The 26,871-nt window shown below is 38.6% G+C and overlaps 1 protein-coding gene across 1 annotated transcript in view; it reads right to left on the reverse strand.

Moving 5' to 3' along the window:
• LRP11 (LDL receptor related protein 11) overlaps nucleotides 1-17,232 on the reverse strand; it is an 81,412-nt gene extending 64,180 nt beyond the window's left edge. Inside the window, exon 1 of the mRNA XM_044675463.1 lies at nucleotides 16,521-17,232. Within this exon, the coding sequence (XP_044531398.1) occupies nucleotides 16,521-17,232 (712 nt within the window). The remainder of the gene's footprint in view (nucleotides 1-16,520) is intronic.
• Between the last annotated feature and the right edge of the window lie 9,639 nt (nucleotides 17,233-26,871).

A 26,871-nucleotide genomic window follows, 5' to 3' on the forward strand; every position in this document is an offset into this window, starting at 1 on the left:
AGCTTTGGGGCAGCTGGGTAGCTGGGTAGCTCAGTGGATTGAGAGTCAGGCCTAGAGACGGGAGGTCCTAGGTTCAAATCCGGCCTCAGACACTTGCCAGTTCTGTGACCCTGGGCAAGTCACTTGACCCCCATTGCCCACCCTTACTGATCCTCCACCTATAAGTCAATACACAGAAGTTAAAGTTTAAAAAAAATTAAAACTTCAGATTTAAAAATTATAACTGAAATATTTTATCATATACTACAATAAACTTGTTTCATTAAAATAATTGTTTACTGTTAAGGATCAGAAGATCATAGATTTAGGATTGGAATAGATTTTAAAGATTTGGCCCTCTGACTCTAAATTCTTTATTTTGCAAATTTCCTGGAAAATAGGACCCATAAATTTGTTTTGTTGAAATAAAAGAATTTAGAACCTATTTGTTGTGTAAGATATGTAAAAACACTATACAAATAAAAAGCATTATTATTTTGGTCTTACAATCTCTGTTTCTGCCAAGGGCACAACCATCTTTCTAGTCACACTTGGTCTCAGAATAAACCTCAAATCTTTGCTATCCTTCTCCATCAGTTGCTAAATCTTGTTTATAACAGGTTCATAAGATTTTTTAAATTTAGAAGTAGAAGGGATTTTAGAGGTCAGTTAATTCAGCTCTTTCATTTTACAGATGAAGAACTGAAGCATAGAGAATTAAGTGGTCATATAGATAATTTGTGACAGAGTGGGGATTTGAACTCATGTCCTCTGTTGTTCTTTCACAGTATAAGAGTGCCTTTTTGAAAGAGATGCTGGGAATTGGACTTCAAAATTTATCTTGCTTTTGACCCCATTCACTCTACATACTCAGGCATCATTCTAGTTCATGCTTATATCACATTTTGCTTAAATAACTGCAATAGTGTCCTAATTGGCCTTCCTGCATCCAAACTTTCTCTTCTCTGATACTACATCTCTGCTAATCTGATCACATCACTTCCCTTCTCAAAAAGCTCTTTCCAAAGAAAAGCATGCAAACTCCTCTGGCTTTTAAAACTCTTCACAAATACTGTTATGAAAGGGGGCTAGCTGCACTGCAGGAAGAGTAGTTGGTGATATTAGACCAGCTCAAGGGGCCTTTAGGCAGGAGTAGAAGTTGGTGTAACAGGGTCCTGCACTTAGCTGAATGAGAGGGAGATGAAACTCCCTCGCTAGTAAAGACAAGGCCCCTTTAAGTTCAGGGTTCTGTGCCTCTATCCTGAGAAATGGAGACTATTCTATTGATCAGTTGGTATGGTCAACAGGAAGGAGGCTGGCACTTCCTGAACCAAATTGTCTAATAAAGTTTGTCAGCAGAAGCTAATAGTTTGTTCTGACTGCTGATATTACTTGGCCTTTGGTGAAGGATAAGGCAATGACTTCAAAGATCTTTAAGCTTGAAGGTTAAAGGGTTTATTGATAATAATTTGGATCATGTAAAAGGCAGTTGGAAAGAGGGTGAGATAAACTAAGATCTTGAATATCTAATTTCACTAAACTCTTTTTCAGGAAATGTTGAAAGGTCTTCTTATGGTGCAGAAGTAAAGAAAGCTTTGAGGGCAATCTCTACTCTGATATTCTTGGTTGCTGACCCAGGGCTACCAAGCCCTGGGCCAGATGGTGATGTCTTGTTGATAGAAATTGTCTCTTCAAGGGTTGATGGGTCTGCCAATGAGCTGTTGGTACTGGCTAGCTATGGAAGCTGTTCCTACCTAACTAAGGAATCTACCCAAACCACCCAGGGCCCACTCTTCCACCCTTTCCCACCTTAACCCTGAAGATCAGAGTCAGAAGTGAAGTCAGGGGTTTGGGAGACTCCTTTTTATACCCTCATTTCAACTGTCACTCTGGCACCCGGCCTGGGTCCTCTGCCAGGTTCTGTGTTCTATATTGGCAACTGCCAGCATGAAAACATGGTTGCAGGATTTTATCCACCACAATAGTCTCTTATCTACCTTCCTACACCTTTTTATCTCAGTAATTTCCACTTCACTCTCTACATACAATATAACTAGGCAAACTGGCTCACTCATCACATCTTCCATCTCTAGATCTTAGCAGTTACTTGTAATGTATGTGGCTGAAATTCTCTATTTCTTCTCCTGTGCCTTCTTCAAAGTTTAGTTCAGAATTTGGGCACTGAGTGTTGGGGTAGGGATACTTAATCAGCAAAGGAGACTGAGGAGTGGTAAGAGAACCTAGAAAAAAACTGTATCTGGAAAACTCAGATAGAAGTGAATATTGAGGAGAAGACAGTCAACAGTTGAAATGTTGCAGAGAGGTAAATCAGGATAAGGACTGAACAAATCAGGAGATAGTGAGATGCTGAAAATTAGAGAGGTGGCATGTTTGTGAGGGTAACGTGTTAGAGGAGACCGGAGGAAAAGAATCATCAGTATAAATAGTGAGAAGGGTTTTCTTTTAATCAGAGAATGGAGGAAGGATGGGGGATGCTGTCAAGGAATTTTGTGATAAAGAGTAGGAGAGAAAAGGAAGCATAAGGGAAATGACCTTTATTTTTTCAGAAAAGTATGGAACAAGGTCTTTTGTTGGGTCTGAGAAGCTTGAGGAGAGAAGGAAAGATTTAGAACAGCAGTAAAAATATAAATATCTTTGTTAATTATTATAGAAAATGAAGGTGAATGGTTATGAACAGAACTGGCACATGAAATAGAAGCTATGGAGGAGAAAATGTATTTAAAGAAAATTTGGCAAGAGATTCAACTAAGTAAAATAACCCTGAAGGTATCTAAGAATGAAACTGGAAAGAGACCAGAAATATATGAAAGATGAAAAAGTATCTATAAAGATTTTTATAATAAACACTTTTCTTCAGCAAAGATTGTGGGATAACCACACTTTTACTATGACCTCATAATCTTGTTTGGCTAGAAATGGCATGAAAAGAATAAAGATGGAGAAGACAGCTTGAATAGATTGTGTATTTTGAGGAGGTCTGTGCTGCAAGTGAAACATCAAGTTTCAAATTGTTTGAAGGAGAAGATACTAAAAGACATTGAAAAATATCTCAGGTATTATTATAACCAAAAAGATGACCAATTAATAACTTTTATGTTCATGATTTCTCATCTGTAAAAATTTCTTTGAGAATAATACATGCATTGAAGGTATTCTTAATGAAGCTATTAGAAAGGAACAGGTAATATTCCATAGCCAACCATTTTTTGCTATCACAAAATTGACAAAGAAATAAAGAATACTGTGCTTATTATTTATTGACTACAACAAGGAAGGGAAAACACATTCATTAAGTGCCTATTATATGTTGGCATGATATATGCTCTACAAATATTATCTCATTTGCAAATACTACCCTAAGATTTATCTTCCATAATGCTTTCTCCTATTCATATGTCAAAATTGTACAAGATATAAGAAAAATAATCTTATTCAATGATCCTATATTCACTAATGCTAAGTGAAGTATAAAACTGGGAAATATATGCTTGCCAAGTGTTTGCCAATGTCATGGATGAGATCCAGTTTGGAGTTCAAGTGAAAAAGAGATTTCTTATACATGATGAGGTCTTCCACTTGGTTCTTATTTTGGGATGGATTGTACAAAGACCTAGAACTCTGCAAAATTTTTTGGATGTGATTCAAACCTACTCAAAAGAATATGTTTGACAAATGATTGGGATGAAATGCTACTGTAAGAAATGACAAACAGGCTAATTTTGGGAAAACACTGAAAAATCTACATGAAATTATGAAGAGTGAAATGAGTAGGACCAAGAAAATGTTATCTATGGAAACAGAAATATTATTTGAAGAATTACATGTCTGCCTCAAGAGAAAGAACTGATCAATAGAAAGAAGTAAGACAATTTTATTTATGTATACCTCTTTTTGTCAAATGGGAAGAAAGAGGAGATAGCTAACTAATTATAAAGTAAAACCAAGAGGAAAAGCAGCATTTATTTTCCATTCTTGTTCTATGATATGAAATTGGATAGACAACCTGTAGAGCTCATTAGTAGAAATTAGTAGAAATGTCTCTTGGAGAGACACTGCAAATGGGCTCAGAACTGAACAAGAGAAAGTGGGATGAATTAATTGCCTTTGGAAAATTACTAAGTTCCTTGTAATAAACTCTAAATTTTCCTTGAAAAGTTCAATCTTTCTAATCACAACATTGCATTGGCATTATATGGCTATACATGATGGAACATTTTAGTCTCCAAAGGCTAGTGGGTGTAAACACATTGTAACACATTATAAACAATGAATTATGAAGGAAAAAGGGAGGAAAAGTTGTCATCCAAGAAGTATATAAACAAAATGGACTATCTGTAAGAACGCAGAATAACAAATGGACACCTTTAGACTTTCTGTTATTCTAGGCATGGGTCTGCTCTGATGCAGTGGACTGTATGGAGTAAGCAGTTGATTTCCTGAGACAGGAAATAGTTATTAAAGAGTACCACAGGGATAAAGAGAGAACAGTTTCCTAGTAAAGGCAGACCACAAGGTTTAATGGGTTAGAAAGGATGACGATCTGCTCTTTGGGAGAGCTTTTCTTCTTGGATGGCTGTACATCCAGCAACCTGTACCTACATCCAAGATTATCTACCTGGTCGGGGGAGTTTCTTATTAACTTCAGCTGTGCTATATTTTATTTGTACCATAGGCTAACTAATCCAGCTTTTAGCTTACCACAGCTACTGTCCTTCCAATATTGCAAGAAAGCTAGGAAGATCTCTTCCAAGTTAGGTAGAAAACTTATGGGAGGATGTGAGACAAGAGGTCACATAGGCTGGAGTCAATAACTATAATGATCACAGATCTATTTGAGTACAAGATTCTGATTGAATTAGGCATGCATTATTAGGCATGACCTGAAGAAAAAAAATCTAATCAGACTTAAAAAAATTAAACTATAAAGTTTACTCAAAATTGTCTTTTCAGGCAAATGATCCTTTGTTATGAGAAAATTCAACTAATTTTTAACAATAGTAATTGAAATTACTGAAAAATAAACAAACAAAACTTTTATTGTAGGCAGAACAGCTAGGGTAAGTGGGGCTTTACCCCTGGGTTGCTTACAGTGGTGTGGGGACAGGGTCTTCCTAAATGAGCAGATATTCCGGGTGGTGTTAGGATAGGGAACAACAAGGAGGTACAGAGGGAGATAAAATGCTTCCCCTGCGACTGCCTAATCTTAGGACTGCCGTGCCTCTTCCTATCCTCTGAGCCATTCTTTATCATCATTTCTGATCCTATATTCTCCTACCAGCTTCACTATTAGTCAGAGTGTTTGCCCATATTGTGGCCTGGAAATTCATGTCACGTGGGATATGTGACAACAGTATCAGTGATGAAGTATCCCAAAGTGGCTGTCCCCTCTCTTTCACCTTCTTGATTTTATACAAGATGCTGGAATTCCAAGGTTTGGTTTTGGTTCTGGGATACCACTTTTTGGAAAGGTCTCACATTATTATTATTTATGCAATGAATAACTAGAATCTGAAAGCAGGACAGTATAATTTACACAAGAAGCATTTGGATATAATTTATTCTTTTCTTTATTCTCAAAGAAATGTTTTTCTAGATGAGAAAGCAGGAATATAAAAGTTATTCTTATTCATTATTGCCTTCAAGAAAATGATGGTTCTTATTCTTTTATTGGATTATACCCCATACATAAAAATATCCTCATTTGTAGGTATACATGCTATCTGAAAATAGCCAAATATACTCTGCCTAAAAGCTAAAAACAAATAAGGTGGAAGAAGAGGATTATTAGGTCTAAGCGAATTAGATTAGCTCTAAGGGCATTTCAGGATCTGGCATTCTATAATTTAGGAACATTCAGTACCATTTGAGTTCACAACTCTGAATTGAGGTAAGTCCAAAGCAAATCCTTTCCCTGGATGAAACTCCAGACTACATGGTTTTCTTCAACCTTAAGGCCTGAATACTTCACAATCTGTTCTAAAGGGCTGTAGGAATTGGGGTGGGGGTGAGTGGGTGTAACATTGGAAAGGAAAAGACTGGTGTGTGTGAGGTGATGACTGGCCAGAGCTGTGAGGAAAAACAGAGCTATCCAAAAATGTAACTGGTTAGCTTGAGAGAGAGTGTGCTCCTCCTCAAAGTAAGTCTTCAAATAAAGAGTTAATGGCCACTTTTTGTTTATATTGTAGATGGGATCCTAGTTTAGGAGCAGGTTGGAATAGATAGTCTCTGAGGTTCCTTTGATTCTGAAATTATATGGCTTTGTGGTTCTTTAACTGACATTTGATAGAATGCAAGCTTTTGGGAAGTGGATATTGTTTCATTTGTCTTTAAGTTTCAGTTTTTTCATCTATAAAATGGGGCTATTAATTTCATCTATTTTTCAGGGCTATTGTAAGGATAAAATGAGATAATATTTGTAAAGTACTTTGCAAACATTAGCTAGCTATTATCCTTATTATTCATTGCTTTTGTATCTACAGTGACCAGCACATAGACATTTAACAAAAGCTGTTGATCTATTCATTCATTTACATCCTCTGATTACTGATACGCTTTGACAAAGGTAGGCACAATCTAGACAGAACACATGAGAGCATCGTTTTAAAAGAGTCCAAATTTTCCTATTTAGAGCAAGAATGACATTGCAACATTCAGTTTAAAATGAATGAGCATTATCAGGGAGATTTAGGGAAGGACTGATCATTTATGGCATAGGCATTTAACTTGGCTGTTGAATAAGAAAAATATCACTGCAGTTTAATGGCATTGAATGCTTGTTTTTTTTCTAAAAAATTTTCATTAAAAATAAATAGTTGTGGGGCAGCTGGGTAGCTCAGTGGAGTGAGAGTCAGGCCTAGAGACAGGAGGTCCTAGGTTCAAACCCGGCCTCAGCCACTTCCCAGCTGTGTGACCCTGGGCAAGTCACTTGACCCCCATTGCCCACCCTTACCAATCTTCCACCTATGAGACAATACACCGAAGTACAAGGGTCTTAAAAAAAAATTAAATAAGTAAATAAATAAATAGTTGTTGGAACTGAGGTAAATTACAAGTGAGAAATTCTTCTTCTTCTGGCTACATAAAGAAAATATATCTTGATATATGCCATAAACCACTGTCACCTTAAGTCTGTTTTCTTGAAACTACTTGTAAAATGCTTTTTGTAGGTTACAAAATTGCAAAACCACAGTGAAAGCTTTGTGTCAAAATGGGAGTCATGTGTGGGGGTGGGGAAAGCTGAAGAGAAGACAGTTTTTTGTTTCCTAAACAAAAATCATGTTTTCATTCACTTTTTGAGCTTTTAAGGAAAAATTAGAAACTCTAATTGTGGTAAGGGCATCACTTACAGCTTCAAAAGAGTTTTAATTGATACTCCTTAAATGTTAATACTACTGCTTATTTCCCTTACTTTCTAAAATATTAAATTAGGCAACCAGCAATCATAAAATAGGCTTGATTTCTTCTGTTTTGCCACAAAATGACCCCAACTCTCTTTTATCCTGAGGATAAAATTCTATGCCTCCAGATTCACAAGCTTAGTATTTATGGTTCCTTTAGAATATTTTAAAGTCAGAAATGTCATATGGACAAAATGATTTGGAAAATGTGCCACCTTAAAGAATTAACTCACTAGAATTTTTGTCCATGGACATTATTTAAATTTCTTCAACATGTTTTCCTTGTGGCCTCCCTTTCCTTTTCACCTGCTCAAACTACATCAGTTTTGGTCTTTTCTGCTCTGATATGTTTTTACTTTTCCCATTATGTTAATATATTTAGCTCAATAAATTTCAACAAACACTTCCTATTATGCCTGGTAGTCAAGGTATAGTGCTGGGCTCTGGGAATACAAAGAAACAATAACCACAACTACAAAATAGTTCCTACTTGCATGGGGCTTATGTTCTTCTGGGGAATATAAGTAAAGAGATAAATAAATACTAGGTAACTTGAATTTGTAGAGAATGCTAAAAATTTGAGGGAGAAGTCCAGAAATTCTTCCCTGAGCTGGTAACCTATGAGCCGAGATTCAAAAGAAACAAAGGATTCTAAAAACAGAAACTGAGGAGAAAATGCATACCTGAAATGTTCAGTCTTTTCAGTCATGCCCAACTTTTTCAGACCCTAATAGGAGTTTTCTTGGCAAAGATACTAGAATGGTTCGCCATTTCCTTATCTAGCTCATTTTACAGACAAGGAACTGAGTCAAAATGGGTTGTGACTTGCCCAGGATAACATAGCCAGTAAGTGTCTGAGGCCACATTTGAACTCATGAAGATGACTCTAACTAATGGGCCACCTAAAGGCCAGATGAAAAGTTATGGAGTAGGAAGTCAGGATGCAAGACTAGCAAGCAGGCCAGTTTGGTTGAAAAGTAGAGTGTATAAAAAGAATTTAGGCAAAAAAAGTCTGGGAAGCTGGAGTGAGATTGTGAAAGAGTTTAAATGCCAAGGTGAAAAAAAGAGATTTTATTCTGTTTTAGAGGCAATAGAAACAACTGAAGGTTTCTGAGTTGGGGAGTGACATGATCAGGATTATGTTTTAGAAAGGCATGTATTAAATGCAAACTTTTTTTAAGACTACATTTCTTGACCTTCTTGAGCTTAATCTCTAGATGTACAATGTATTTCTATCTCGATTCAATTGAAAAATAACATTTATTAATACCTTCTTTGTTCAGAGCATTCTGCTATGTACTGGGAAAGATGCAAAGTTTGGAACATCTGTGGTTATGATTGGTACAAAGAAAAATAGAATAAATTTCAGGAGGATAAGGTGTGTACTCTTTTCATATTTTAATGCAATGTGTCAATTATAAATAAGTAACACACAAATAAAAACAAAACTTGCATGTTAAGTGATGAATATAATAGCTACTACTTGATATATCTATAATATATCTACTATGAATATGATTTAATGAGAAGAAAAAAGATTCCTGTCCCATGTAACTTATTTAGGTAGGCACATATGACAGATATCTGCTAAGAAGAAAAAAGGAGGCCACAGAACTAAGGAGGCAAGAGAAGTTAGACTAGAACAGGTATTTTTAACCTGGTGTCCACCAATCCCAGAAAGGGATATAGAAAGATTTCAGGCAGTCTATGAACATTTCCCCCCTTTAAACCTTTACTTTTTGTCTTAGTAACAACTGTAAGAGAGAGAAAAACAAGGGCTAAGCAGGTGGAGTTAAGTGACTTGCCCATAGTCACATAGCTAGGAAGTGTCTGAGGTCAGATCTGAACCCTGGTTCTCCTGACGTCAGTCCTAGCTCTAGGAGCAACCTAGTTGCCTCAAGAAATGTAAATTTTTTTTTGAATAACTGTATATTAATATAATTGGTTTCCTTTGTAATCCTCTAAATTTCATTTTATGCATTTAAAATCATTCTGAGGAGTCCATAGGTTTCAACAGTCTGTCAAGAGGTTCCATGATAAAAAAGGTGTAGAACCCCTGGCCCTAGTGAAAAGGGCCTTTGTAAGGATCAAGAACTGTTTTTACATGTGTCTACTGGTCTCTGGAAAGAGAGACTGCTCAAAAGAGATAAAGTTTAATCATAAAAGAATGTCTTTAACATGAGGTTAACTAGTTTTAATTTTTATTAATTTTTGTTTTCATCCTGAATTTTAACAAGCACCAACAGAATGGACATTTGCAATATACATGGAAGAACAGGAAAATATGAAACATGAAACTATAGGTCTCTATTATCTAGAGGTGGCTTTTCTTTTTAAGTATATAATAAGATCATCTTGTAGCTTTCAAGGTTGTTAACTTGTCTGATTCTGTTTTCTTTCCATTAAAAAGAGATGAAGGTAACTAGTTTTAAAATAGGGTGGATGAGAATAGGACAAATCAGAGAAGAATAATGCAAAAGTTATTGAAAAAGGGAAAGCTTCTAGGAAGAAGTAAAAAAGAAATCTTGATAAAGATTATCAAATAAATCCCAAGGAGGAATGGAGATACAACATCAGTGATGACACTCACTGAACAACAGCAGATTATTTTATAAGAAAATTGGGTTCTGGTCACAATATTTTAAGTGTTGGTTTAGTTTTCATTCTGGCCCACCAACACCCATTTAAATTATATCTCTGGGGAAGTGAGACGGGTATCTAGGTGGCTCAGTGGAGAGAGTGCCAGGCTAAGAGACAGAAGGTCCTGCATTAAAATCTGGCCTCAGATACTTCCTTGCTAGGTGACCTGGGCAAATCACTTAATGTTACTTGCCTACTCCTTACCTCTCTTCTGTCTTGGAACTAAATTTATATTGATTTAAAACAGTGGGTAAGGATTTTAATAAAATAAACTATATTTCTGTAGTAGGAGTGCTTGTTCAAAGATACTTGACAGCCATATTGTTTCTATGGAAAGACACATTCCAGGTTGTAAGTAGGCACGCTAGGAACATATTCCCCCCATTTTGCTGGCAAAGGGGTAGGGAGGGATGAGATCAAATAGTATAGTTTCTCTGCTGAATAGGAATAACAGCACTCCATCCCTTCATTCTTGTTGTAGGGCTAAAACACTCCTCAGTCATAGTCCACTCTCTGTAATCCCACTTTCTGTGAATTATAGGTCTTGCCTTGTTTGCTCCCACTTTACTAACAGTATCATCCGTCCTTTTTTGATCTTGTGTTCCCTTTTGCCTCATTCTCCAAGGTGAAAGGGACAAAGTGGGAATGAAGAGTTTCTTGGCTACCTAGCTGTCTCTGAAATAAACATGGAAGATCATTTCCTTGGATTTTTAAACTAGTTACAAGGAAACAAACAAAAAAAAGACAACTGATTTTATTGGAGTAAGGAGTTCCTCTTGAGAAATCCTCCTCTGTCAATGCAAATCAGTCTATTCTGAAGCTTAGAGTAATAGACACTAACTTATTAAGTGACTTGTTCAGGATCATGAAGAAGCCAATGTGTGTTAGAGGAAACAAACAAATTAAGATATTAGAATTCTTATCTTCTGAATTATGAGGCAGAATCGTGGGATCATAGATTTGGAGCTGAAGGGGACTTTAGAGGCTCCTCTCTCTCTCTCTCTCTCTCTCTCTCTCTCTCTCTCCCAACCTATTCATTTTACAGATGAAGAAAGAAAGACCCAAATAGGTTAAGTGGCTTGCCTATGATCACACAGATAATAGATAATAGGTTGGAATTTGAACTCAGATTCTTAGGCTTCAGATCCAATGTTCTTTCCCCTGTATACAATAACAAACAAAAAAGATACTGAAACAAAGTTTCACAAAATTTTAATAGTTTATAGGAGGAGTTTACTCCCAATCAACTTCAGTGAAATATATATATATATGTATATATATATATATGTACTATGTATATGACTTTGACTTCCATTTGTTGTTCAGTCATGTCTGACTCTTTATGACCCCCTTTGGGGTTTTCTTAGCAAAGATACTGGTTTGACATTTCTTTCTCCAGTTTGTTTTCCAGAGGAAATGGAAGTAAATAGGGTTAAGTGACTTGCTCAGGGTCATATAGTTAGTAAATGCCTGAGGCTAGATTTGAACTCAGAAAGATGAGTCTTCCTGATTTCAGGCCCAGCACTCTATTCCCTTTTAAGAACTAGATCCTTCTTTCATCCTTTAGTTTTTCTTTCTTATTTAATTGATTTTCAAAAATATTTCATTTTCCTAATTATATGTAACAAAAATTTTCAACATACATTTTCCAGAACTGTAAGATCCAAGTTGTTTCCCCACTCTCAGAGATGGTAAGCAATTTGAAACTAGATCCTTCTTATTGATGCTTTAGTTCTGTAGATTCCATCCCATCCCCTAAAAATTCTAATGCTTTTTATATTCCAGAGGATGGATTCCTATGAACTTAAAATTATTCCTTTTCAGAAAAGAAAGTTTTACGTATGGTATCTACACTCTTCTCCCCAGAAGGAAAAATCTCTCCATTTAACTGCCTCCTCCCCAGAATTACAAATACAAACTTAAAGAGTAGTTTGTCATCAGTTATGTTCAAAAAATTGAAAGGAGATTATTTATACCTTACAAACTTCAGGCTTGTCAGTTTCTAGCTCTATATCCTCCTCTTTTATCTCAGAAAGTAATTTTTGGTTATTTCTTTCCTGACCTGGAAGGTATTTCTCTATATCTGTACATCTGCATGAGAAATAACACCTCTCTAGTAACTCATTCCTCAATGTTCTGAATGGGGGCTCTAGCAAGGATCATATGATAAAGTCAAGTGTTTGTAAATTGGTCTGTATGTGCTGTGGAAGATGACAGCTCTACTAGAGTTGATCTCATTGAGATGTGATGATATTCTCTGACTGGAGGTGTACAGATTATTTAGGAGAAATGGAAAGTTTTGGAAAGACAGGTAATTTAGTGTAGTAATACCATAATGGACTAGAAGCCTGGGGATATGGATTCCAGCCCCCATTCTGCCACTAATTGTGAGGCCCTGGGAAAGTAGCCTTAACCCTTCTTTGCTTAAAGCTATTAATATGTAAAATGAGAAAGTGGAATTAGGTAATCTTTAAGAATCCTTTTTGCTCTAATATTTGAAGGTTTTATATATTAAAGATAAATGCACTTATTTCACAGTTAAAAAATAAAAGGAAAGATTAGCCAGAATGAATCTCTAATGAGAAAAAGAAAAATGACCTTTTGGATGAAGATTAACATAGTTTGTGTATACTAAAGCTGTGGGCAATTTAGCAAAGCCACAAAGCCAAACCAGCCTACTGGTAGTTACCATTATGTCAGTTAGAGTAGCAAGTCGTTAATGGACCTACAGACCACGTTCTCAAGATTTAGAGCTAGAGGGGGCAGCTGGGTAGCTCAGTAGATTGAGAGCCAGGCCTAGAGATGGGAGTCCCTAAGTTCAAATCCGACCTCAGACACTTCCCAGCTGTGTGACCCTGGGCAAGTCACTTGACACCCCCCTTACCACTTTTCTGCCTTGGAGCCAATACACAGTATTGACTCCAAGATGGAATGTAAGGGTTCACTTATAGCAATAAAATCCCACCCCTTCATTTTATACAGTATTGACTCCAAGATGGAAGGTAAGGGTTCACTTATAGCAATAAAATCCCACCCCTTCATTTTATAGATGAAAAAACAGACCCAGAGAGATTAAGGGATTTACTGTCACTGTGCACAACATAGCAGGCAAATTTTCTGATATTTACAAATGTTTACCAAAGGAAAGGATTAGTTAAGTAACTAAAGCAAGAAGGCAACCTTGGAGAAAGAAATTATAAAGATGACAAGAGTTCAGAATTTCAAGAAAAGAAAGGCCAACTATTATCTTAAGAGAAAGCTAGAAGTCCTTATAAATAAAACAAATAGAAAAAAAATCCAAAGGAGATAAATAGAGCATAGGATATAAGGGAAAGAAAATTAAACAGCATAAATGCAAGATATAGGAAGATGAGGTGTGGTAAGGACAGCACAAAAGGAAGGGGGAGCAGGGTATTATTCAATTGATTCAATTCAATAAGCTTTTATTAAGCACCTACTAAGTGCCAGTCACTATGCTAGCCGCTGAGGATACAAGTAAACAAAGAAACCCTGAAATGGTCTTTGCACTTGAGGAGCTCGAATTGTTGGGGATATGGAGCAAAAAATTTATTGCAAAATATAAAGGGGCAGCTTGGTAGCTCAGTGGATAGAGAGCCAGGTCTAGAGATGGGAGGCACAGGGTTCAAATCTGGCTTTGGACATTTCCTAGCTGTGTAATCCTGGGCAAGTCATTTAACACCAATTGCCTAGCCCTTACCTCTCTTCTGCTTTAGAATCAATATTTAGTATCAATTCTAAGACAGAAGGTAAGGGTTTTATATACACATACATACGTTTGTGTGTGTATGTATTTATAATAATTTCCTGAAAGAAGAGTATTAGCAACAGGGTGAGTGAGTTGGATTCAAGATAGGCTTCCTGTAGGAAGTGGCACGTGAACTGTTTGAAGGGAGGGAGAGATTCTGTGAAGCAGAGATGAGAAGGTTATGCATTCGAGGCATGAGAGAAAAGCTTGCTTAAAAATGCAGAGGAAAGAGTTGGAACGATATATATAGGAAACAACAAGTTGGCCACTTTGCCTGGAACACACAGTTCAGGAAGGAGAGTGATATGGAAGAAGTGTGGAAAGGTGGGTTGGAGCCATTTGGTTGTTATTCAATCGTGTCTGACTCTTTCTGATTCCACTTGGGTTTTCTAGGCAAAGGTACTAGAATGGTTTGCCATTTCCTTTTCTAGCTCATTTGATAGTTGAGGAAACTGAGGCAAACCGGGTAAAGTGACTTGTCCATGGTCATACAGGTAGTTTCTGAGAGCAGATTTGAACTCAGGAAGATGTCTTCCTGACTCTAGTTCCAACACTCTATGCACTATGCTACCTAGCTGCCCCACAGGAACCATATGGTAAAAGGCTTTAAATGCCAAACAGAGGAGTTTGCATTTTACCCTCTTGGTGAGAGTGAGTCACTGAGATGACTTGAGTGGGGGAGTGATATAATCAGACTGTGCTTTAGTAAAATCAACTTGGCTGTTGAGAAGGATGTCTAAAGTTACAAATCGATTGTGCAGTTAGGAAAGCAAGCATGACCAAAAGATGCCAAAATGGGCTATGACACTGGAATCATGGCTAACACTAGGCACTGTTAAACCTTTAAGTCCATATGATTCTAAGTCCCCAAACTAAAAGCAAAACTTTGAGACTTCATAAAAGAGTAAAAAATTAATATTAATGGATTATAAAACAAAGCTAAGTTCTAGGAGGACTCGCTATACATTTGTTAACTGAAATGAGACTAGACTACAGATAAGAAATATGAGCACAAATATTTAAATAGACGAGATTTACTATTCCCAGAGAGAAGAATACTATAAAATAGACAAAACGAAGAACAATATAAAAGAGGCACAGTATAGAATAGCATTTATCAGAAATGAAGAATAGTCTTATCTGCAAAGAAAAGTTTTATGTTTAAAGTCAGAGGGATGGGTTAGGTGACTTCTCAAGGTGCCTTCCAGCAACAAGGTAGCAGCAAGGCACAGAGAGTTGAACACTGGCATTGGGGTCTAACAACCTAGGTTCACATGTTACCTGGGTGACTTTGGGCAAGTGCATCTCTGAGCTTTCTTTAACTTTAAAATAAGGTGGTTGAACTAGATGGCCTCTTAAGTCCTTTACACCTCCAGATCTATGATCCTGTGAAACTGTGACCATCCTCCTAAGTTATGATACATTTCCCTTCCTCCTTAAACTATCAAGGCTGGGATGAAACTCTGATACATTTCTGTTTAAAATATTTTTCTTTTCTGTCTTCATTTCTCTTCTCAGTGGACTCTCCTGAGTTGCCTTCTGTTTTGTGATTTGTGTGAGGCCCAGCAGGAAGAAACTATGATTCAATTCACTCACACAACCTATTTTTGTAAAAATATTGTCATGGGTTTATTCCCTGCCTAATATTTTTTCTTCCAGCACAGTCCCATATATGTGTCTTAATGCTTATTCACAGCTAAAATGAAAATGCTAAAATGTGCATGAAATAAAACCACAGATTTAGTAGCAAATTTAAAGATATGTTGTTTCATTTTTTTTTTAAACCCTTGTACTTCGGTGTATTGTCTCATAGGTGGAAGATTGGTAAGGGTGGGCAATGGGGGTCAAGTGACTTGCCCAGGGTCACACAGCTGGGAAGTGGCTGAGGCCGGGTTTGAACCTAGGACCTCCTGTCTCTAGGCCTGACTCTCACTCCACTGAGCTACCCAGCTGCCCCGCTATGTTGTTTCATTTTTAAAAGAACTGGCATGTGATTTCCTACTGTTATTTCCTGAAGTACTGTCCTTTTACTTCATCAAAAGAATAACAGCTGGAGGGCCATTTCCAAAATAAGGTCCATGTTTTCCTTCCCTGCTGGAAGCAATTACAGGTGGAGTCACGAGAGCCATATTTTAAAAAAGCAATGGTGTAATCATATAAGACAGCTCAGTTAAATTTGCATTTGCCGCGATTCCATCTATATCCTATCTAACATACAGGCACCATTCAGTATAAAAGCAGGATCGTATGTGTGTTTTTAAACCTGGCTTTTCTCTGCTTCGCTTTTAAATCGAATTGCATTCTTTAAACTCTCCTGAATCTTTCATCATCAAAACCCAGGACCAGCTGGTTTGCTATTTGCTAGTCCCCACTCAGGGTCTCACTGAAACCACAGTAATGATGGGAAATCCTCGAACTTCTCTCTGAATGGACAACTATTAATCACTTAGAGGGAGCCTAATGGGAAACAAAACAAAAAACAAAACACACCTCTGTTCACTTTCTGAGCTGGCTATGTATCCCCACGGCCATTCCGCCTCTGCTTACTTTGATGGCAGTGAGAGGCTCCCGGTACGGGAAGCGAAAGGACCCGACAGACGAGGCTAGCGGAAAAGTATCAAGCTGTGTCCCCTAACCCTACCACAGATAACGGAGAAGTGATGCCCATGGAAGGAAGAGAACGAAATGCCCGAGGCTCTTAGCAGAGGTGCCCTTACCCTGGGGTGGAGATGAGGCTGCGGAGGCGGCTTCGGCAGCTAGAGTGTAGCTTTGCAGCGGTTTTTTCCGGGGCCCGGTAGGAGCAGCCGGCCTGCCTCTGCCCCCTCCTGGGGGCCCACCGGGGCGGGAGGTGGTGTTGCGGTGGTTCTCGGCGGCCAGGCTCAGGCTGTAGCTGTTATAGCCCTGGTGCAGCGAGAATTTGCAGACATTGCGGCCCCGGTAGGTACAGTTGAAAAGGTAGCAATTGAGGTCGCTGGTGGCCTGGGGCTGGGGCAGCTCCACCACCGCCACAGTGCAGAGGGGCTCGGCACAGCAGGCGGCCACGCATTGTTGCCAGTCCCGTACTGCGGCGGGCGCCGTCAGGAAGGTGGCCCCTGCACCAAGGGAGTCCTTGGTGCGGATGATGGAGTCGGGCTTAACAGTGTAGCCCCCTCCAGGACAGCCGGCTTCCGACCTCGCACGCTGCTGGGGCAGTTCGCGATTGCTGTCGCTCTCCTCCGGCTCCCGTCCCGGTGGCTCCTGCTGCAGCTGCTTGCGGAACTCCTCCAGGAGCTCCTCCACGCCCGAGATAGAGGAGCGCAGCTCCGCTAGCGGCGCGGAGCGCTGTCCGTCGGCTGCTTGGCCCAGCAGCCACACACCAAGCAGCAGGGGTAGCCCCAGCAGCCGCACTTGCTGGCCCCGCGTCCTGCTGCCGGGGAGCGTCCAGGCCATGGCTGCAGGCCCAGGGGGATGGGGGAAGCACGGAGGCTGCGTGCGAAGCCGCCCGGGTCTCTCGGGACAGAACCTAAGAGGAGCAAAGGTGGATGGAGCCGAAGGAAAAGGGGAAAGCAGGCACCGAGGATGCAAGCGAAATGCTGTAACCCTTGCTCTCCACAGTCCCTCTTCGCTTCAGCCAGTCCACTCCAGGTTCAGTGGACTGCGCCTGAGGGGCTCTTCTGCACCGCGGCCCAAGCCACCACCCCGGCCCGTGGAGCAGCTGCCAGAGGCAGCATGGCCTGGCCGGCAGCGGCAGCACGACTCCTTTTTGGGGGGCTGTTATGATTCCCAAACCTCTCCTCTTCCTGGGCACACACCCACGCGCCTGACGCGGCTTTACTGTCGTTCTCCCCTCCCTCTTCTTTCTCTGCACCTGCCCGCCCTGGAGATTGGGCTTGGTGCTGTTTGCCGCCAACAGAATCAGTTCTGTGCCAGGAGACACTGAACAGTGGCAGCTGGCTCACCGCCCCGGAGGCTCCTCCCTCACCCCGCTCTCCTTTTCTCTTTCTCCGTCTGCTGCCCTGCTCTACCTCGGTTTGGTTAAAGGGAGATTGGGGAGATGGACATGGGGGTGAAGATCTTCCTAGCCCTGCAAACGGAATGTGCACGGCCTTTCGAACCAGAAGCGTTTTCAGGTCAAGGGCAAGGGGTGGAGCGAAACCTGTGATTAAGATTCACTGAGGCTTTAGTAATAATCTATCTCTCCCAGAATATGCGCTCTCTGTAGTAGCAGCTAGATGTCATGGAAAGAGCACTGAATTTAATGATAAAAATCTTGGGTTCATCCTGACTCTGCCACTTACTACCTACATGACCTTTGATAAGTCACTGGACCTTAGTTTCTTTACCTGTGAAAAGGGAGGTAATGGAGCTAGATCCCAGGCTCTGACTAAATTGTATATGAATTGATCTTTTGGAACACACACACACACACACACACACACACACACACACACACACACACATATATATACATATATATACCTACATATGTGTATTTGTCTCATATGAGTATATGTATATATACATAAGGTATACAAGATTTTTTTGTTAGTAGACAGAAATGCATACAGGAAAGTCTCCTTCAAATTCTGTTTATATTTATTTTTGTTAATTTGAGGAGTGCTAAAGACTGACTACTATGAAGGGTAAAGCTCTGAACTGGGTTCAGGTTCTGCGGGACTTTGGGCTTAATCTCATTGAGCTTCATTTTACTTACATGCATAAAATTTGGATAAAAAAAGGTTTCCTGCCTTACAGGATTGTTGTGAGGATCTAATAAAAGAATGTATGTAAATTCTGATGTATTTGTAAGTTGAAGGGATGGCCCTTCCTTCAAGACACTATGTCATCTGTTCTTGTCTGGACTCTAGAGCACTCCATTTTCTTCAGATCTTCTTGCTTTTTTAGACCTCTAAATATAGATTATAGGAAATTTAATAATGGAATATTTAAGAGATGAATAGATTTCTACAGAAATGATAATGGCTACATAATAGAAACAGTATCATAACTTTCCTGCTGGAAGGAATCAGAGGGTAGGTGATCACCTCATCCAACTCCTTCATTTTTCAGATAAAGAACTTTATCCTTTGAGAACTACTGACTTGTCCAAGCTACACAGGTAGCAAGTAGCAGGAATAAATATATTGGATAAAGAACATGAAAAGGCAGAGTATAAGGAGATATTCTCCTTAGAGCCAAAATAAGGCAAAGTCCTAATGATAGGGATCTTTGTCTTTTGATCAAAGGCTTGTAAAATAAATTTAGAGAGTGAAAGATATAAATGTCCACATTATACTATTTTAAAGAATTATTTTTAAATATGCCTATGCATCTGGGCTAATGCTATTTGCTCTCTGACAGACCTGCACCTGTTGGATAGCTTTTGAAAGCAGTTGGCTTTCAGTCCTTGCTTGGCTTCTGACATTCCAGTTTCTCCAGATTCCTTTTTGTTGGCATGGCCAAACTCCTTCTTCCTATTCGTTCAGCAGAGACAAAGGTTATATTTTCTCCAAAGGACTCCTCTAGGGGTTAAGGGAAAAAAGATAAAATGAAGCAAGTTTCAGAGTATAGGACTGACAAACTATAGAGCACAAAAATAACAACCAAAAATAATCCTAATCTAGGTTTAGAGCAATACTTCAGATAGTTGAAGAGAGTTATTACAACTTTCTTAAATATTCCCTCCTCTAGGCTAGACATTCCAAGTTACTAAAATTGATTCTCATAAAGCATATTTTTGAATACTCATACCATCCTAGTTTTACATGGTGTGCACAATACTTTGTCAATATAGCTTTTAAAATGAATGTCTCAGATGTGTTATGCAGGGTGCAGTATAATACTACAATAACCTCCCTTGTTTTGGCCAATATTTTTTTTATGTAGGCTAACAATGCACTCTAGATTTTACTACTGTGTGACACATTGGTTCTGGTTATGTATCACCCTAGCATCTCAGGTTGATATGGTAGTATTATAAATTAGAGGTGGCATAAAAAACCCCAAAACTTTCACCCACTATTCCTACTTCCATTCTTGAGAGTGACACAGAATAAATTTGTTCCACATGCCAACCATTTAAATGCTTGAAGCCAGCTGTTTTTCACAGCTTCAACTGATTCTTGTGAGGCTTGATTCTGAGTTCCCTTGGAACTTTTATTACCATGGAATATTTGTCAAGTGACTCTTAAAATCTGGTGCCAAGAAATAAACAACAGTCCTCTAAATGTGATCTTGTCAGCAAAAGAGAGCATCTTCTCTATCCTAGACTGAGGAGGGTGTGGCATGGTAAATATACAACTGGCCTTGGGGCAGCTAGGTGGCACAGTCGATAGAATACCAAGCCTGGAGTTGGGCCTCAGACACTTCCTTACTGTGTGACCCTGGGAGTCCCTTAACCCTGTTGGCTTAGTATTTGCCCTTCCGTCTTAGAGTTGTTACTAAGACAAATAGTAAGGTTTTTTTTTTTTTTTTTTTTTTTTAAAGCTAGCCTTTGGGTCAGGAAGATTTGGATTCAAGTTTTGCCCCTAACACACACACCAGTCTGACACATGCCTGGTGATGCCAGGCAAAGTCATTGCTTTGCATTGGTCTAGGCAGTTCTCCATACTTGTGCATTATAGAGAAGTTACCACCTTGCTATTAGTAGAGGCAATTTCTTCATCTAAGACAGTGATGGGCAGCATTTTGAGCTTGGTGTGTCAAAATTCGCCAAAAAACTGAGCATAACTTGGGTGGTGTGTCACTTTGAGAAAAAAACCCCATAATTTTGTGATATTTATAGTTTAAACAACAAAAATATATAATTGTAATATATAACTATTTAATAAACCAAAATAGGTAAATTAATATAGGTAGAAATGTCATCTACAGTGCACAGAGTGGCTATACTACACTAAAGCAAATGTTTCATCTTTGGCATGTGGCCCCCTACTTCTCTGTATGCGGCCAATGTGGCCTTGTGTTATCGAAAATGGCTACGCATCAGTGCAGGCACACGTGCCATAGGTTTGCCATCACCGATCTAGGACTTCCTTATGAAATCACAGGTTCAGTTCCTGGTTCTAGATAATCTGTTTCTATTAATGAATGAATGAATGAATGAATGAATGAATGAATGAATGAATGAATGAATGAATAAAGGATTTATAAACACCTACTACGTGCAAATCACTGTGCTAAAGGTTAGGGGTTCAAATAGAAAGGTGAGATAATCTGTTCTCTGAAGAGGTTCACATTCTAGTAGGGGAAACAACATAGATGGAAGATTTAGCTACCAGTCAGATGGAAAGGTTCCATGGTTTTTAAGGTGCTGTTGCAAAGCAGATTGATTATGCCTCTTTAATGTCATTTCTGCTGATAAAATCATATCAGATTCTGATATGGAACCATTCAGCAGTGCTAAGGACTTGGTGGCAAGAACTTTCTTTTCTGGATCTTCAAGAGATGTGGCTATTGCACCCATAGAAGCACTTTCCAAAGAGTTTTTTTTCTGAAAAACATGGCTATGGGCACTGAGATGACTTCCTAGGGCTCTTGGGTCCTCTCAGTGATGGCTATGGGAACTGGGCTGGAAGCAAGTTTGATGTTTTGAGGACCGCTGCTATTCCTATGGCTCAGGATCTGAGAGGAAGTATTAATCAAGGTAGAAGTTGTGATTTGATCTAACTGGCACATGCTGTTTCCAGTTTTCTCTCAGGGTGCCCTGAAAATTCAGTATTTAAGGCAATAATTAAATATTAATGTAGCAGAATAATTAGAATTTATATATAAGCTTTACAAGTATTATCTTTACAACAGCTCTGGGGGAGAGGTGCTATTATTCCCATTTTGCAGATGAGGAAACTGAGACAGAGGTTAAATGACTTGCCTAGGGTCCCATAGCTAGTGCCTGAGGTTAGATTTGAATTTAGGTCTATCCTGATTCTAGGTCCAGTGCTCTATCACACTGTCATCTAGTAGTCTAAGATTTCTTAAAAAAATTATCTCAAATTATTGACTGATGATTCTCTTGATAAACTAAATCTTTTTCATGGGAACTAGTATTAATCCAGGACTCCCTCTCCTATAATAGCTATTTAAAAATATATATATCTGTATAACTTGAAATTTAATAAGGAAAACTATATTCTTATTGGTTTTGGGGGGGACTTTTAGGATCCTAAAATTCTGTTATCCAGTATGCTAGTTATCCTATTTTTTTTTTTTGCATTTTACACATTTGATAACCATTCTTTCTTTGTCTTTATTCAAGTCATCTATAAAAATATTGAATAGGACAGGAGTGCTAGGTCATCAGCAATCTCTATTTAGATTGATATTATTTAATTGGTAACTGTTAGGCTGCCCAGTATTTCTCCTGGTCAATATCTTTCTGAAACATAAATCCCTAAGCTGTCTGTGAATAAGACAAATTGTGCTAGACTGAATCTGATCTTTTCATGTATCCTCATTGCTCAGACTGTATATATTACATATATACATTTCCAGAGCATGAGGATGGAGAGAGGGACTAGCAAACAGGCCACCAAATATACCTTTGTGTATACAGTGATATCCATGTAGAGGAAGGGATTCTGTAGTAAATACCTGCTTACTCATTCTCATTTTGACTTTCATTTTCTACTCTCAGGCAGTGGCACAGCCTAGAAGCTTTAGCTTCCTTTTCCAACCTTCTTAGGACTGCTTTATCTCCTCACCAAGGACCAACTTCTTTGCTAGTAGCCAGTTTTAAATTATCCCTAGGGCTTAGCACATGCCTAGTTCATAGTAAGTGCCTAATAAATTCCTCTTTTTAAAAATACTTTACCTTCCATCTTATAATCAATACTATATACATTGGTTCTAAGGCAGAAGATCAATAAGGGCCAGGCAGGGGAGATTAAGTGATTTGCTAGGAAATGTCTGAGGGCAGATTTGAACCCAAGACCTCCAGTCTCCAGGTCTGGATCTCTATCCACTGAGGCACCTAGATGCCCTGCAAATGTTTTCTAAATTATAATTGTAAAAGACTATATAATTTTTAACTACCCCCCCTCCCAATCAATTATTTGTTTCTTCTCATTTTCACTAGTTAAGCTGTACCTCAAAACATTGTCAAGGCTTCCAAACTGAAGTTCCCTTAACTACTGCTTCTCTCTTCATGTCTCTGTTTGCCATAGTCTGATTGGTTCTCAGGCTCTCAAGGACAAATATACTAGCTTTGTTCATGTTTCCTGATTCTCCAAAATACTTGCAATGGATTGTTTCCTTTTGTAGTCACCCTATATGTTGAATGGAGTGGGATGAGGGACAAAATACTTTCACACAAATGGATAAGAATTGTGTAGTGTGTCATTTATAATTACTATGGCATCAAAGGGTATTTCTGACATCAGCTGGAAAATGTATTGCCAATGCAAACCTTATTACAGAACTTCTTTTTGCCCTCCAGCTTCCCAAAGCCATAACTGTTGTTCATTGCTCTGCACATATGCGTGGTGCTGACCCTGTCTCCAAAGGGAATGACCCAGCAGATGCTGCAGCAAAGCTAGTGGCCTTGGAAGGACCTGAACTGATTTTGGCACTGACAATCACTGATGATTTGGATCTATCCCTTTCCTATACTGACAAGGAAGTGAGACAATGGAAAAAAGAAATTTAAAGCCAACTTAATGGAGTATGGGTATCATTAGATGGCAAATCCCTGCTTCCTAGAAATTTCTACACCCAAATTTTTCAATCCATTAATAATCATGGTCATTTTGGCACCCAAGGCATTGTAGACTCTGTTAAAAGAGTATGGGTAGCACCTGGAATAACTACAATTGCCTCCAAAATATGTACAGCTTGCCCTACATGTCAGGCTTTCAATCACCATGCTTTTCGTGGCAAAGCTTTTGGTGGATGTCCTCTTGCTTACACTCGGGCTACAGTGGCCTTTGTTGCCAAGGCCTCCTAAAAGAAATCATTCCTCATTTTGGACTGCCAGCATGTAGTGATTCGGATAGAGGAACCCATTTTACAGATTTGGTCTTATCACAAATTTACTCATTTTGGGGGATAACTCCTAAATTTCATACACCTTATCATCCCCAGAGCTCTGGCCAAGTTGAATGGATGAATAAAGAACTTAAAAGTATGATTGGCAAATTGTGCATGGAGAGTCATCTAAAATGGCCCCAAATTCTCCCTTTGGCTCTATTTTATCTCAGAAGCCTACCTAGAGGTGATTTACACATCTCACCATTTGAGATGCTATTTAGACATCCACCTATTCAGGCTCAACCATTTCCCCCTGCCTATACTTCATTGTTAGGAGGGGATACAACAATTGCCACATACATCAAACAATTGCAAACCAAATTGTGAGAACTCCACGATTCTGGAGCTGCTGTTCAGGCAGGCCTCTTGCTTCACAATCTAAACCCCAGGTGACAGTGTGTACGTAAAGAACTTCAAATGTACTGGGTTAACTGAACCTGCTTATGATGGACCATTTCACATCCTACTGACTACACCAACAGCTATTAAAATTGGGGAGAAGGACTCATGGATTCATTGTAGTCATGAAAAATGAGTACCTTCTGTTGATATTGAATAATTGACTATACCTGTACCATCCTGTAATTTAGTATTGATTGCATTTGTGACAAGCTTGCTACATCTGTACTTTGTATTTTTTTTTTGTTATTGTTGTTGTTTCACTGTATTTGATCAATTACCTTGAAGGAAACCTGTATTGAATTGATTTGCATTTGGTGCCTTTTGTGAAATCTTTGTATTTTCTTCAATGTATTATTGCCTTTATATTGCCATTGTTTTATTTATTTACCTCATTTGCACTCACACTGTGGATCATGGCTAAGCTAATAGGAAACGCATCTAAATTCTTGGGTAAGAACCTGGATTACAACATACATATACATATTTTTTTTCTTGTTGTCATTGATTATAGGAGATATATATATACATATATATGCATATATATGTATATATATTTGAATTTTTAGCACATTTTTTATACTTGCATGTGCAATTTATGTATTCAAAGCACATGCTATCTAAATTGAAAGAGTTTTTGATTATTAGATTAGTGTAGGTTTAGTATATCCATTTGTTCTAACTGTAACTGCCTGCCCAAAATCCTTAAACTACTGAAACTGCCACTGGTATTTAACTAATATGGGACTTTGCACATATGTTTGATTCAAAGAAATGGGATCGACAAAGAAGCACAGATTTCTTCTATACAGTGCGAAAGAGGCACAGATACCTACACAGTGTCAAAGAAGCACATACCTAACCTGCATGATGCCAAAAAGAACACACAGGTCAAAAAGAGAAACCAATCCTACTAGGATTGCTGAGCCTTCTATGCCAATAAAAAGGACTTGAACCTAGTGTGAGCATCGAGGTTGCAATGCTTAACATACATTAAGATGTAGGACTCCTTGAACCACACTCCTTATGAAAATTTATATCAAGTACCTAACAATTGGCTGTTCTGGCTCCATATTCTATCCCTGAGAAGAAATGACGAAAGAAGAAAAGAAGAAATGATGTACTATCAGACCAATAAATAAAAATCTAGTCCTTTTTTTCTAAATTTCTTAGTATGGTGGTTAAGTGTGGTCCTGGCTACTAAGTGGCTAAGTGCATGATATTGGACATGGATTGCTTTGATTGGGCATTATTCAGACCTAGTGTGATTTTTTTTTTATTTAGAATTTTTTCCATATACAATTTAGGATTGGATGTTTAAAAATTTTATCCAATAGTTATTTGGCTTTTTTGTGCTAATTTTTCTGATGAATTTGATTGGCAGTGATTCATATGCCTCTTGCCTCAACCATATATCCCTCTGTGATTTCAGTGTTCCTTTCTATCCTCCTCAGGGGGGAATGTGTATTTATTTCATATGGAGAGTTTAAGTTATTTTAGGAAAAGAAGTTTACTTACTACTGGAATCCAAATGGAGATGCCCGCGGAGACCACAGGGAGAATGCATGCTGATCCAGGAGCCTAAGAAAGGAACTGGATGTGCAAAATTTTGAACTTTGCGGAGTTTTAAATTCATTTGTCTGGTTTAAACTTCATTTGTCTTGCTAAAATTCATTTGTTTTGTTAAATTCGTCTGTTTTTGTTTAAATGAATTTATTATATATATATATATATGTATATATATATGTATACTTTGTTGTGAAAGAAGAGGACTGCCCCCTGAATTTTTTTGTAAAAGAAGCACCAAGTATTTGATTTCCTTATATTGTAAAAATTGTTACCATTCTCCCCTTGTATTGATGTATACACCCTTTATTTTATTGTAATTGTAAATTTATGTTTGTTATGATCCATTGGGGAGACTGGTCTCCCAAAGGATCACAGGGTAGAATGTGTCATTTAAAATTATTGTAAGCCCTGGGAGACTACAACTCCCAGGGCTCCCTGCTACAACTTCCCCTGACACCTCCCACTTCCTTTGTGGGAGGTGTCGGAGAAAGTATAAGGGAGAGTGTTTTTGGCGACTTTCACTCTCCAGAGGCTGAGGAGACTCTCTTTCCCTATCTAACCTTTCCCTTTCCTAATCTAAATAAAATGTAGCTATTCTAAACCCTAAATTGCCCTCTGATCTTTTATTTGAACCCCAAAGGGCTCTGGTCAATTTCCCCCTGCCAGGGCTGGGGACTACCTTCCTTTCCCTTCCTCTACCTTCCTCTCTCCTTTCTCCCATCCATCCTTCCTCCTAACTTCTTCCCTTCACCCTCTCACAGTAGTTAGGTCTTGACCTGCCTTTTAACCCTCTTTTTAGAAAAAAAGGAAAGCGAACTTGGTTTTCTGAAAGTTTTCTGCCTACCTTTGGAAATTACCTTACTAGTTAAAAGTACAAAGCATTTAACAGTTCATGGTCTCTCATTGGGCTAATAATGAGTCTACATAGGAAAAGACTTTGATGTGTTTTAATTGTTCAGTATTTTGTGACAATCTACTGGCCTTCCCTTAAACCTTTTTTTCTGAGGGTTGGGTAGTGTGGAGACCCTTCCCTTCTCTATTTTCTGTATCCCTGTGGAATATCTTGCTGAAGTCCATTTGATGTAAAAGTTTGAATTT

Source organism: Gracilinanus agilis, chromosome 4 (genome assembly GCF_016433145.1).
Source record: "Gracilinanus agilis isolate LMUSP501 chromosome 4, AgileGrace, whole genome shotgun sequence".
Taxonomy (NCBI): Eukaryota; Metazoa; Chordata; class Mammalia; order Didelphimorphia; family Didelphidae; genus Gracilinanus; species Gracilinanus agilis.